Genomic DNA, 12,770 nt, shown 5'->3' with positions numbered 1-12,770 from the left:
TCTTTACCTGTGCTGTTAGGAAGGATCCTACCTGAGCCCCATAGAAGATCCAGATATTGAGAAGAACCTATTGCCCCCAGTAATGTCATGCTAACCCCTGCAGCTGATGTATGACTGATTCCCTGAGCAGCTCTTTTCTTGTGGTTCATTATTAAAGGAAAAAAAAGATCATGTTCTGGATTTATTGATGTACAAGTTGGCCCTGTAGAAAAGCTGACCAAGTGCTCAGCTGGGTAATAAATATTGATGTCCTGCTCTGTCATGGGCATGCCATTTGCCTTTTGTATCTGTTTCCTTAGATCAGGAGAGAAAAATGCTTTGAAATGGTTTTGAGATCTTCCAAAGCCTGAAAAGATTCAGAGGTTTCCAGTTAGTCAGGGGGAGGGATGTAGATATTGCTGTGCATTGGTGAAACCACATCTGTGCTTTGTGCTACAGGGGGGCAGAGCCCTGCACTATGGGGTCTTCCAGCAATTAGATGTTATTTGCATGTCTGCTGCCGGAAATTTAAGCTGATGCTGGTCACAGAAGGGGAAGATACTTATTCATATTTAGGGGATGGGATGGGATGGGATGGGATGGGATGGGGTGGGATGGGATGGGATGGGATGGGATGGGATGGGATGGGATGGGATGGGATGGGATGGGATGGGATGGGATGGGAGGGGATGGGATGGGATGGGAGGGGATGGGAGGGGATGGGATGGAGTGACTGAACATCTGCTTCTTTCTTTAAAATAAAGAGGTTGCAGTCTTAGATGGTGGGCCAATGGATCTTAGTCAGCTAGAAAGGGAAATAGTGTTCTAACAGCATTACAAAAGATCACAGATAAGCCATTTGTACATGGTGGAACAGATGGAAGCATACTTCCATCCCAGCTCTCCTGCACGTTTCTCTGATTGCTTTCACATTGACCTGTTCTCTGAGCTGACTTGGGTTTGGTTGTGGGGAGGCTGGAGGGGAGCATCAATGAGATACCACTGAGCTGTGATTCCATGCACTGGTGCCACCCAGTGCTGCTCACTCCTTCTCCCTGCCAGTCCCATGGCAGCACCTCCAGGGAAATTTGGCTGCTGCTTCTTTTACCCGATCATTTAATTCTCAGTCACTGAAATCTCATTTTCTCACCATTCCTCCTTCTCCATGTGCTCCATAGTCCCTCTCTGGTGACATTCCCCTTGGCCTTTTCCTTCTCAGGTATCACAGTCAGTTATCGCATCTCCAATGGCTTGTATTTAGCTTGGGAGCAGAAAGCCCTTTAATCCCTCAATAGGTTGTTCTCTGTAATCCCTTTATCAGCAGCCCTTGTGATTGGGTTGATCAATGTCCATCTCTAAATGCCAAACCACGAAGCCCTGAGTCACCCAGCTGTGGGCTTTGCAAGTCATCAGGCTTTGCACAGCATCACAGTGGGGTGACCCCATAGGACCCCATACCCAGAATGGAGCAGGTTGCATGTGGGGAGCTGGATGTGCTCCAGGACCAAGGACCCAAAGGGTCACCTGCAAGGAGCAATGCAATGATGTACATCCAGTGGGAGGGAAGTTACTAGGAGGAAGCAGAGATGATGCTTCAAGGATGCAGCTTGGACATGGAGATAGCAGAGATATTGAATATGAATCTAGCTAAAAAGAACTTTCTGCACCTAATCAAGGTGGTGTGGAGCTGGATGCACTTCTCCAGGTGAATGAACTTCATTTGGAGAGCTGTGACCTGGGTCTAAATTGGAGCTGAGGCCTCACAACTCTCGTGAGGATGCCAATGGTCTCTCTATAATCACAGAACTGAGTTGGGACAGACCCATATGGATCACTGAGCTGAACTCAATTAAACCATCTTCCCTTCCATAAGGTCTTAGACTGAGCTTTGCTGCACTGCTCCTACAATGGCATGCCATTATCACCTGCTGCAGCTGGTGGGTATGTGTGCATGGGGAGAAACCTTGCACACACAGCACGTGGTGAGACCTCAGTTGGTGATCAGAGACAAGGAGACAATCCCTGTTTGTCATCAGATTAGCAGAGAAAAATAGAAATGGCACCAATTTGGGGTGCTGCAACATTCCGGGTTTGCTGTGCTTTCCTCCCCAATGTGATACCCCCAGCACCATGCAAACCAGCTTTCTTGGGTGGCATCAAACCCCATTGGGCAAATCCCAATGCAGTGACAATGGCGTCCTTGGTCATTCCCAACCCAACCCAGCATCCCACCATGACACCATGGCCAGGAGAACAGGGGATGCTATCCTTCAAGCCAACCCAGTGTCCCATCGTGGCACCACGGCCTTTATCTAGGAGAAAGGGGAAAGCCATTCCTTGACCCAACCCAACCCAACATCCCATCACGGCACCACAGCCAAAGCCATTCCTGCTTTCTGCTGTAATTTGAACTCTGAGGCACTTTTTAAACTCCTGTGCTTTCCGAGAGAGGTTTGCAGCCAGCAACTCCATTGGGCTAATTAGAACTAATGGATTTGACTTGATGTAAGTGATTAGATTCTTTCTATTGCTGATTCCTGAAAGTGAATGAGCAGCTTCAGGGTATATATAGAACCACACAGTTCACTCTGGGAGACGCCGAGTGATTTGTTCTTTCTGCAGCTTCCAGTTTCATCCAGCTCTGCTCGTTATCTGCAGAGCATCCTCACCCTGCCAAACCTTGCAGAGCTCAGGAAGAAGCAGAGATGGGGGATGCATGACTGTGCGCTTTGCTGCAAATCCAGCCCATTGCTTCGTGCACATGTAAAATCCCAGAGCCCAGAGGGATGCAGGGTGCTGTGCAAAACCCCAGCGAGCAAGTTGGATCCATGTGCACATGGATTTGCAAGTGTGAGCCTGCATGCGTGTGATTATGCATGTGACAAACATACATGCACACACATATGCACACATGTTTGTGTGCACAGGCACATGCATGCACGCTCACACCTGCAAGCAAATGTGCACATGCAAGCAAACATGGATACACATCTGTGCATGCACCTATGTGCAAACATGCACATGCATACAGGCACATGCATGTGCACATACATGTGCAACATACAAGTATTCAGACATGCATAACCACATACATGCATCCACACACAGATATGCACACATGAACAGCTGCACAAACACACAGTGACCGAATGCACACAGCGCTGTGCACGCATGAAGACGTATGCGTGCACATCCGCAGTCACACATGCACATTCACATGCAGACACACGCTTGCACATGCAAGTGCATTTATACCTGCACACATCTGTGCACATGCAAACACATTTATGTGCACACAAGTGAAATCACATGGATGTAGGCTTGTGCACACAGTTGCAGCAACACACCCCTACATTCAAACATGCACACGCATGCAGGTCCACACATGTGCACATACATGCAAGAATTCATGCATGCATAACTCCATACACGCATCCGCATTCACAATAGGTTTGCACACATGAACACACGCATGACCTGAATGCACGCAGCTGTGTGAGCATGCACAGTCACATGCATACACACAAGGCACACGCTTGCACATACATGTCTACCTGCATGCACACACCCACACACAGCCCTCCATGCAAACACAAACCAACATGCAAGGCACATGCATGCACATACATGCAGCTACATGTGCAAACACGTCCTGATGCATGCACATACATGCAGGTATATGTGCCAACATGTCCTGATGCATGCACATACATGCAGGTATATGTGCCAACACGTCCTGATGCATGCACATACATGCAGGTATATGTGCCAACACGTCCTGATGCACGCACACACATATATAGGTGCCTACATATATTGCGCGTGTGCGATGAGCGCAGGTGGGCGCCCCTCCCCATTCTGAGCCCCTCCTCCGATAATCCCCTCCCCCATCACATCCCCGCCCCGTGCCGCCCTGCGCTGCGCGGGGGTTGCGCGGGGCTTTGCGCTCCGCTCGGCTCCCTGCGCCGCTCCGCTTTGTACGTGCGGCCGCTGCGCGGAAAGTGCGCGGAGCAGCGCGGAGCGGGGCCGCCATGGCGTGGCCCTGCATCACCCGCGCCTGCTGCATCGCCCGCTTTTGGAACCAGCTGGATAAAGCCGATATCGCCGTCCCTTTGGTTTTCACCAAATATTCCGAAGCCACCGAGCAGCCCCTCCCCGCGCAAATCCCGCGCAGCGCGGCGGCGCCCATCGATACCCAACCCGGCGGAGATGCCGCTGCTGCGGGAGGGGGGGACGCGGCTCCCGGTCCCGCACGGCTCGGAACGGCCCCGCACGGCTCCCCACCCGCGGACTCGGTGATGCGACACGACTACAAACCATGGAAGGTGCAACGCCCCGAACCCAGCTGCAAACCCAAAAGCGAGTACCAGCCGTCCGATACGCCCTTCGAGAAGGAGACGCAGTACCAAAAGGATTTCCGCGCTTGGCCCATCCCTAAAAGAGGGGACCACCCGTGGATCCCCAAACCGGGTCCTTCCCCCGTGCTCGGCCCTGAGCGCGGATCTCCCGAGAAAGCGGCTCAGGAGAAGAGGAGGAAGAAGGAGGAGGAGGTGGAAGCGGACGACGAGCATCCCAAGGCGGCCCGGTCCGGGGATGGCCGAGAGAAGGGGAGGCAGAGGGGCGATGAGGCGGGCGGGCAGGAGGGCCGGGGTCGGGCGGCCGCCGATGCTCTCAACCGGCAGATCAAGGAGGAGGTGGTGGCGGCGGGGGTCAGCTCGTCCTACAGGTGAGACCCCCCTTCTGCCGTCCCATCCGTCCGCGGGGGGCGGGGCGGTTTGGTTCCCGAGGATTTTCGCTGTTTCTTTGTCACCCCGTTGCCGGCTCTCGGCCCGTTCCGCTTTATTCGGGTCCTACGGGGAGGGTCTGCAGCGCGGCCCCCACCCGCTGTGATGGGGCTTTGGGCATTTCCCTGCCGTGTACAAAGCTCTGCCAGTCCCTCCCAGGAGGATTTCTGGGTGCTCAGAGACCTCACTGCATCCCGACAGCATCCCTGCATCCCAGCAGTGAGCCTATATCCCAACAGCATCCCTGCATCCCAGCAGTGAACCTATATCCCAACAGCATCCCTGAATCCCAGCAGTGAGCCTATATCCCAACAGCATCCCTGCATCCCAGCAGCATCCCTGTATCCCAGCAGTGAGCCTATATCCTGACAGCATCCCTGCATCCCGACAACATCCCTGTATCCCAGCAGTGAGCTTATATCCTGACAGCATCCATACATCCCAACAGCATCCCTGTATCCCAGCAGTGAGCCTATATCCTGACAGCATCCCTGCATCCCGACAGCATCCCTGCATCCCAACAGCATCCCTGCATCCCAGCAGTGAGCCTATATCCCGACAGCATCCCTGCATCCTGAAAACATCCCTGTATCCTGAGAGCATCCCTTGGGATTCAGCATCTCTGAATCCTAATGCAGCCCTCCATTCCCAAAGCATTCCCATCTCTTACTATCCAGAAGCCTCACTGCATCCTGACATCATCCCTGCATCCCGACAGCATCCCTGCATCCTGAAGCATCATTGTCCCTGGCTGCACAGACCCCCCCCTACATCCCAACAGCATCATCCCCAGCCCCCAGCCATGCTGGACCAGCAGCATCCCTAAGACAAAGCATCCCAGGGCCGCGTTGGGATGCGGGTGATGCTTGCCCTGCGCTGCTTGGGTGGGGCAGCCTTGGGATGCTGCCATGTTGAACGCGGCGCAGTGTGGGGTGGCACGTCCCTGTGTTCCCCCCCCTTTCTCCCTCCCCCTCTTATTCCCCTCCCCAGTCTCAGTGCCCTGATTTCACCCCTTTTAGCATTCGCAGCGTTAATCTCCTCGCTTTGCTTGTGTTTCTCAGCGGGGTCGGATGCGTCGGGAATGCAAAACAAAGTGGCCGCTGCCCTGAACGGCTGTTTGCAAGGAGGGTTTGCTGTGATTGTGGTTTCCAGAGCTTTCTTTGGCAGAGCCCACCTCTGCTGAGGGTGGGGATGGCAGAGAGCAGAGCTGGGGGGGCTGCTTTGTGACCTAGGTGTGGCTGCAGCTTATTGCTTGTCCCTGTGCCTATGTGCACAGTGGTGAGTTGGGGAAACATCAGTTTTCTTCCCTAAGGGGGGGTTTGGAGATCGTGCTCTGCCACCAAACAGGTAGTAAATCCTTGCAGGTTTGCTGTGAAGCTGGGTTTTCTGTCCCACTGCCCCTATTCTCCAGTTGGGAAGTGGGTCAAGCAATGGGATTTAGGGTTTATATTTGCTGTATTTTGGAATCACGTCCAGCTGTCTGGGGATGCAGCGATTCAGGTGCTCTGAGATAGCATAGAATGGGCAGGGATATTTGAGTTGCCTGTTTTGGGGTTGGGAATGGAGCTGCAGAGCTGTTGCCTTGCACTCTTCCACTGCTACAAAGGATAATTAGGCTTATTTATGTAATTATTTAGATGCGGATTGCTTGCCATTCCACCCCTATCTGCACCCCATAGTCTGCTTCCAACAAGTCTTACAGCTGCATCTTCCCCTGTGCAGAGGGTTCAGATGGGTTCAGGTGCTGGACTCAATAGGGACCAGGTTTGATGTTGTGGCTAATTGCTCTCACCTTCTGTTCAAATCAGGCATCTTTTAATTGTTTCTTCTTGTTTGTGTTTCTAAAAGCCAGACTCTGTGAATCCCTGTTACTATGGAAAACCTCACTGCTCTTGGGTCTCCCTGCCTGTATAGGATTTGAACATCTCCAAGGATGGAGGTTCCATTTTAAGGATGGGGCCACCCAGCAGCCAGAATTGCCCCCTAACAACCCAGGGGTGGCTAAGATGGGGCTTTGTCCTCTGTGCCCTTTGCTGGTGTGTGGCTGCTGGCTGGAGGCAGAGCTGGGGGAGATTTCCTTCCAGTGCTACGCATCAGCGTAATGTGATGCTCCAGGGCTGGGAAGCGGCCTTTGGTGAAACCAAAGAACACAGCACTAATGTCTTGTCAATGCGCTGTGTTGCTGTGTTGTTTACTGGGCTGTTTGGAGCAGAGCACGGGATGTGCTCAGCAATGAGCCCAAGGTCGTCACTGCATGAAAAACAGGAATTCCCTTCTTCTTTTTGCTTTCTTATAGAGAATATTGCAGGGACCGCGTGCTGTGACCACTTGGGTCTGCCCAGGCTGGATAAGGAGCTAGGAAATCTGGTTTAATGGTTTGCTGTAGGTATGATAAAGGGAGGATGGTTGGACTAGATGATCTTGTAGGTCCTTTCCAACCTTGTCATTCTATGATTCTATGACTGATGGAGCAGGAAGAGTTCCTGATGGTGCTGGCCATGGAGGACGGAGGCTGCTCCCAGCCCTGATGCTGGAGGATTATTTAGAATATTAGAATCATTAAGATTGGAAAAGACATCCAAGGGCATCTTGTCCAACCACTGACCCCTCCCCACCGTGCCCACTCATAGAATCATTAAGGTTGGACAGGAGCTCCAAGATCCCCAAGTCCAGCCATCACCCCATCCCTACTGTGCTCACTCAAGCCTTCAGCAAGTCCAGAGCAGCTGTGGCAGCACTGCACGCCTGCGGGAGACTCAACATGCCCATGAGATCCTATAGAATAAGTGGGAAAACCATTTATGTAGGGAAATGACCGAGCGCGTATCCAATCCTAATGCTTTCTGTAAGTGAAGGACGCCTAGGACAGTGTGTTGTTTGAACTCCTTGGGAGCAAGTTGGCTTGAAGGTGATCAGGTTGTACATGTTGACATCTGCTTGCCATGTAGGGTCTTATTTCTCTTCTGCAGTGGGGAAACAGAAGCAGGGCTGCCCAGGGACCACCTGATCCCTTCCCAAAACACAGGCTGCCCAGGCAAAGCTATGGGGCCAGTTTGCACTGCTTTCATCACCCTCCTCTCTGCTCCCTGCAGACCTTGAGGGACCACACAGTGACATCTTCCAGCAAGGAGGAATGATGGGTTTGTGTCTTTTTCCCTGGAGATAAAAATAAAAGGGAAAGGGAAAGTCCCATGTGAGAAGCATCACTCCCTTTGTATTGAAGCAAGTAATAATGCAATGAAGTTCCCCATGAGAAGCAACACTGTGAGGCTTTGTTTTCAGGTTCATCACCAGAGACATATAGAATCGTAGAATCACAAGGTTGGAAAGGACCTATAAGATCATCCAGTCCAACCGTCCTGCCTTTACCATACCTACAGAAAACTACTAAACCATATCTCCTAGCTCCCTATCCAGATGCCTATATATATATATATATATATGTATGTATATAGACCAAAGGTTTATTTATTTTTCCCACTGATTTATTTTCCTATCAGAGGAAATGAGAGGAGTAGTGTTGACTCCTGTAGCGCGAACCAAGTGCCTGTTGCTCATGCACTGTCGCTCATCTCAAGCCCTGGAAATGTGGAGCAAATGGGAAGTGTAGGAGCTGCGGGGATGAATGAGTCAGTGCTGGAGCTGCTGTGTGCTTTGTGAGACGCAGAGGAGCTGACTTAGGAGGGATGTCCTCCCCGGAGCCGCTCACATGAGGATGGGGAACTCAATCTCCATCACTATGGAAGTAGGAATGTAGGGTTGGAAGGACCTCCCGATGTCATCTGGTCCACATCCCAGTGCTGAGATAGGATGGAGGAGATAATAAAGCACAGCTTTTCTGGGCAGAGTTAATCTCCCAACATCATTTAGCTATGACCTCTCATCTTGCATGGGAGCGATGTTAAATTAATCCATATGGATGTGTGGATCCAAATTTGCTGTTGGCTACAAAGAAGGGAAAGGAGCAGGGAGTTTTTATCCATCCAGCAAAGGAGGTTGAATGGGAGATGCTGAGTGGCTTTGGCTCTGTACATACCCTTAGTAGATCCTGGTGGTGCTTCAGGGACCGCTGTGTGGGATAATGGCATGGAGAAGACATAAAGAGAACTGAAATGAGTGTTGCAGCTGTCTTACCATTGGCAGGGACTTCAAGGCATAGGACTGGATGGAACCCACTGGACCACTAAGTCCAATTCTAGGCATCCCATTGCTTAGTCTTTTTATGTACCCCTGATCAGCTGTTCTCTCCTTCTTCCTGGGGGAAACCAGCATTTCCGAAGTGTGGATCCAACTTGCTGTTTGTGGGTTTGTGGAGGAGATGCCCATCTCTTCCTGACCCTACCACACCATCTTTGTGGCCATCCCTATCTCCGTTGACCCCATCATTTTCCTTAAGGACTTCCAGCTGCCACCCCATAGCAAGAATTAATTAATCCCAGTAATTAGAGCCCAGCCTGGAGCTTCATGCTGGATTTTCACCCATTTTGAGCATGGCAGTCAAGGTCAATCCCTTTCTTCCTCCATGCTGTCTCCTCCTCCCTACCAGTGCTGTCTACAGTGTAGTGCCATTAGGAGGTCTCATCAGCATTGCCCTACTTTTGTGTCATCCCCAGCACCGTTAAGCACTGCTAACCTCCTTCCAGGCTGCAGCTCAGCATGCAACACTTTGCATTTTCATTTCCCATGCCCAGTTTCTCGTTCTGCTGATGTTCATATTCGCTGGCTTAATTAACAATCTCCCACGTGGCACGGTATCAAATGCTTTAGATAGATTTTCACATTTCCTTTGTCTGCTAAGTCAGTTATAGTATCAAAGGACGTGTCAGACATCCCTCCTCCTCCCCTCCCCATCACTGCTGTGCCTGTTTGGACCACCGGCTTCCTCATGCAGGAGCAGATGCTGTTGAGCAGACCCCAGTTCCACATGGCAGCTTCAGGCTATTGCTGTAGAGCAAACAATAAATAAAGATAAGGAGAGATGGTCTCATGTAGACAGCAGGACTCTCTCTGCCCTTCCATTGCCAAATAAATCACAAATAGCTGTTGTAAATTTGTCTCCTCTCACACTTAGAGCATGACCTTTGCTTTCCCTGTCTCCTACCAGCAGAACAACCCTTTGATTTCTCAGTACTTTTGCACTCTCCCCTCCATCAATCTTGCTCTCCTTTGCTCTTTGCTGGATGTGAGCATAGCTCTGGTGCTGGTATCTGCAGGTGAGCCTTGCTGCGCTGGGCTGAGCAGCAGGGAAGGGCAGCTTCAGGGAACCCACAGAGGATGCAAGTTTAATTTCCTTGGGTTGGTAACTCAGCGCCTTGGATACCCTTCAGACGTCCTCTATCTCACTGTGTTTATATATACACCCACACGGGGCTGCTCAGCGACTGCTTTAACCTCCGTGTCATCTCCCCTCCCCAAGCTCAGCATTGCAGGTGCTCTGTAGCAAACACGTTTTGCTTTCCTATTAATAGCTCCTTTTCTTACACAGTGCCTTCACCTGAGGAAACCCTGCAGCACTGCAACAGTGCGTGCATGCAGAGGCTGCTGCTGCTTTGGGATCCCAGGGGTTTGCATGGGCTGGTGCAAAGCAAGCAGCAGTGCACAGGGTGCTCCATGCCAGGGCTGCTGTGTATACCCACACCCTGTAAGACAGCACGTTGTGGGTTTGTTGAGGATTTAAATCCTCATCCTGATGCCTCAGATTTGCTTTTCCATGCTTGTCCTCATCTTGCTGCAACTCAGCTTTTCCCATTCCCCAGATTGGGAAGCAGTGGGGCTGATGGTTTCCTGGCAGAGACCTTCATGGAGCAGGTGCCAATAGGATGCCATTCCCAGCAGAGCAGGGTACCGTTTTCCTTTCCCACCTCCACTTGATGGATCTGGGGGCTCCATCAACCCTGAGCTCTGCCAGAAGGTCACCTTGCAAGGTGTCTTGCACTGTTCTTGCAGTTTGAGCCACACTTTTGCTGCCAGTGCAATAGAGCGAGCTCTGTTTTGGGCAAGTTTTGCATCTATTTCCCCAACTAAGGGGGAAAATAGATGCAAAAGTCTGATATTTCCACTGCTTTGCTGGGTTTGCGGAAGCCAGGATACATATTGGGGCTTATAATTTTGAAGTCCTGACAGCACTGTTGTAGAATCACAGTTTCAGAGAACATCCTGAGTTGGAAGGGATCCATGAAGATCATTAAGTCCAGTATTTGAGTCAGCCATTGCAAAGCCTGGCTCCTGGAAGTTTAGACTGGGAGTGGTGGGAGATATGAAGATGGAAGTGAACAACTGGAAGATGATATCTCGTTAAATGTGAAGTGCTGTTGCTTTGAGCAAGGGAGATACTTGTATGTTCAGTCCATCCTATCTCAACATCTACTACCATCTACAATCTAATATCTACTACAATATCTCTACATTTGCTTCTCCAAAAGAGTGGTCAGGCACTGGAATGGGCTGCCCAGGAGGTGGTGGAGCCACTGACCCTGGAGGTGTTCAAGGAACGTTTGAATGTTGTGTTGAGGGACATGGTTTAGTGGGAGCTATTGGTGGTGGGTGGATGGTTGGGCTGGATGATGCTGTGGGTCTTTTCCAACTCAGCGTTGGTGATTCTGTGATTCTATGATCTGATCTTCCAGTATCTCTTCAGGCATTTCTAGCAGTCTTGGTGCTTCTACACAATGCTTTCAATGTGATGCAAGATGGGAAAAACAAAGGCTTGTGTTGTTCTTTGCGGTGGGAAGGGTGAGGATGTCTCAAGGTGGTCTATTTATGTACACGTTGCTTTCATAGCCTCTCCACTCTTCTTGCTTATTTATTTATTGAAGTACGGAAAGGCTAAGTTTGCTCTTGAAACACAGGCAAATACTGCTGATTGATGTGGTCTGAGTCCTGGACTTCAGCAGACACCAAGTCCTAGCCCATATGAATGGGCTGTGAGACCAGAGTCTGGTAGCATCCAAGGTTTGGGGCTATGCACTTGGTGTAGAAGTTGCATGGTTGTGTTATGCAGAAGGCAAAATGAGAGGAATCACTGTGGCCCTGATTGCTGTGGGCACTTCATCCCTCTGCTGTATTGGGAGACATGGAGACATCCCTTGGGAAGGGGAAGGAGTGCTATGATATGATATATGCAGGATAAGTATGCTATAATAGGAGGGCGGTGTATAAAGTTCTGTGTGAGACCATATGGAAAGAGAGGATATTTATACGGAAAATATATGAATGTGTTGGTTTTACCTCTTTCTTGTGTAGATTTTATTCATTTACATCCATTCCATACTCTCAGCTACCAGTATATTCAGGTGATCTGACCATTGATGTGCAGCACATAGGCCAGAAGGCACCAGCCACTGAATCCTTACAGCATCTCCTGGTTTCCCTCAGCTGATGACAGCAAACTAATTTTTGGACAGATGTTTAATATCATTTAGAACATACCAGTTGATCTGTGTGGGCTTTTGCTCTTGTATGTCTTGTTAGTGGGCTAAAGAAAAAGGATTGGAAGAAACACCGTATTTTGGGGTTTGGAGCTATATAGTCTCTAAGGTCCCTTACAGCCCAAGCCATTCTATGACTCCATGACTCCTTGATTCTGTGGCTTCATGACTCTGTGGCTCCATGGCTCTATGGCTCTGTGACTCCATGACTCCTTGACTCTGTGGCTCCATGACTCCTTGACTATGTGGCTCCATGACTCCTTGACTTCAGGGATGGTGAACCCTCACTCCCTTGGGAGCTGTGCCAGTATATCACTGCTCTTTGGAGAAGGAATTTTCCCTTATATCCAACCTGAACCTGCCCTGGCATGGTGTAAAGCCATTACCTCTCATCCTATCACTAATTATCTGTAAGTTACCATGGACAGCAGAAAGAGACTTTAGGACCACCCCGTCTGACTGCCTATACAGTGCTATATTTCATCTGTATGCTGAGTCCATCACTTGTGTTTGGTGAAATCATTTTGCATGCTGGAATGGGAATTCAAAGACATCCTGACATACTGGTGGAACAGCCTGA

The 12,770-nt window shown here is 50.4% G+C and overlaps 1 protein-coding gene across 1 annotated transcript in view; it reads left to right on the top strand.

Moving 5' to 3' along the window:
• Window positions 1-3,879: 3,879 nt before the first annotated feature.
• The window catches only part of MAP6 (microtubule associated protein 6), a 32,014-nt gene continuing 23,123 nt past the window's right edge, over window positions 3,880-12,770 (top strand). Inside the window, exon 1 of the mRNA XM_015852596.3 lies at window positions 3,880-4,705. Within this exon, the coding sequence (XP_015708082.2) occupies window positions 4,011-4,705 (695 nt within the window). The 5' untranslated portion in view covers window positions 3,880-4,010. The remainder of the gene's footprint in view (window positions 4,706-12,770) is intronic.

The sequence above is a fragment of the Coturnix japonica genome, chromosome 1 (assembly GCF_054131305.1).
Source record: "Coturnix japonica strain WE chromosome 1, WE-NBRP24, whole genome shotgun sequence".
Lineage (NCBI taxonomy): Eukaryota > Metazoa > Chordata > Aves > Galliformes > Phasianidae > Coturnix > Coturnix japonica.
This window is presented reverse-complemented; position numbering and strand designations above follow the sequence as displayed.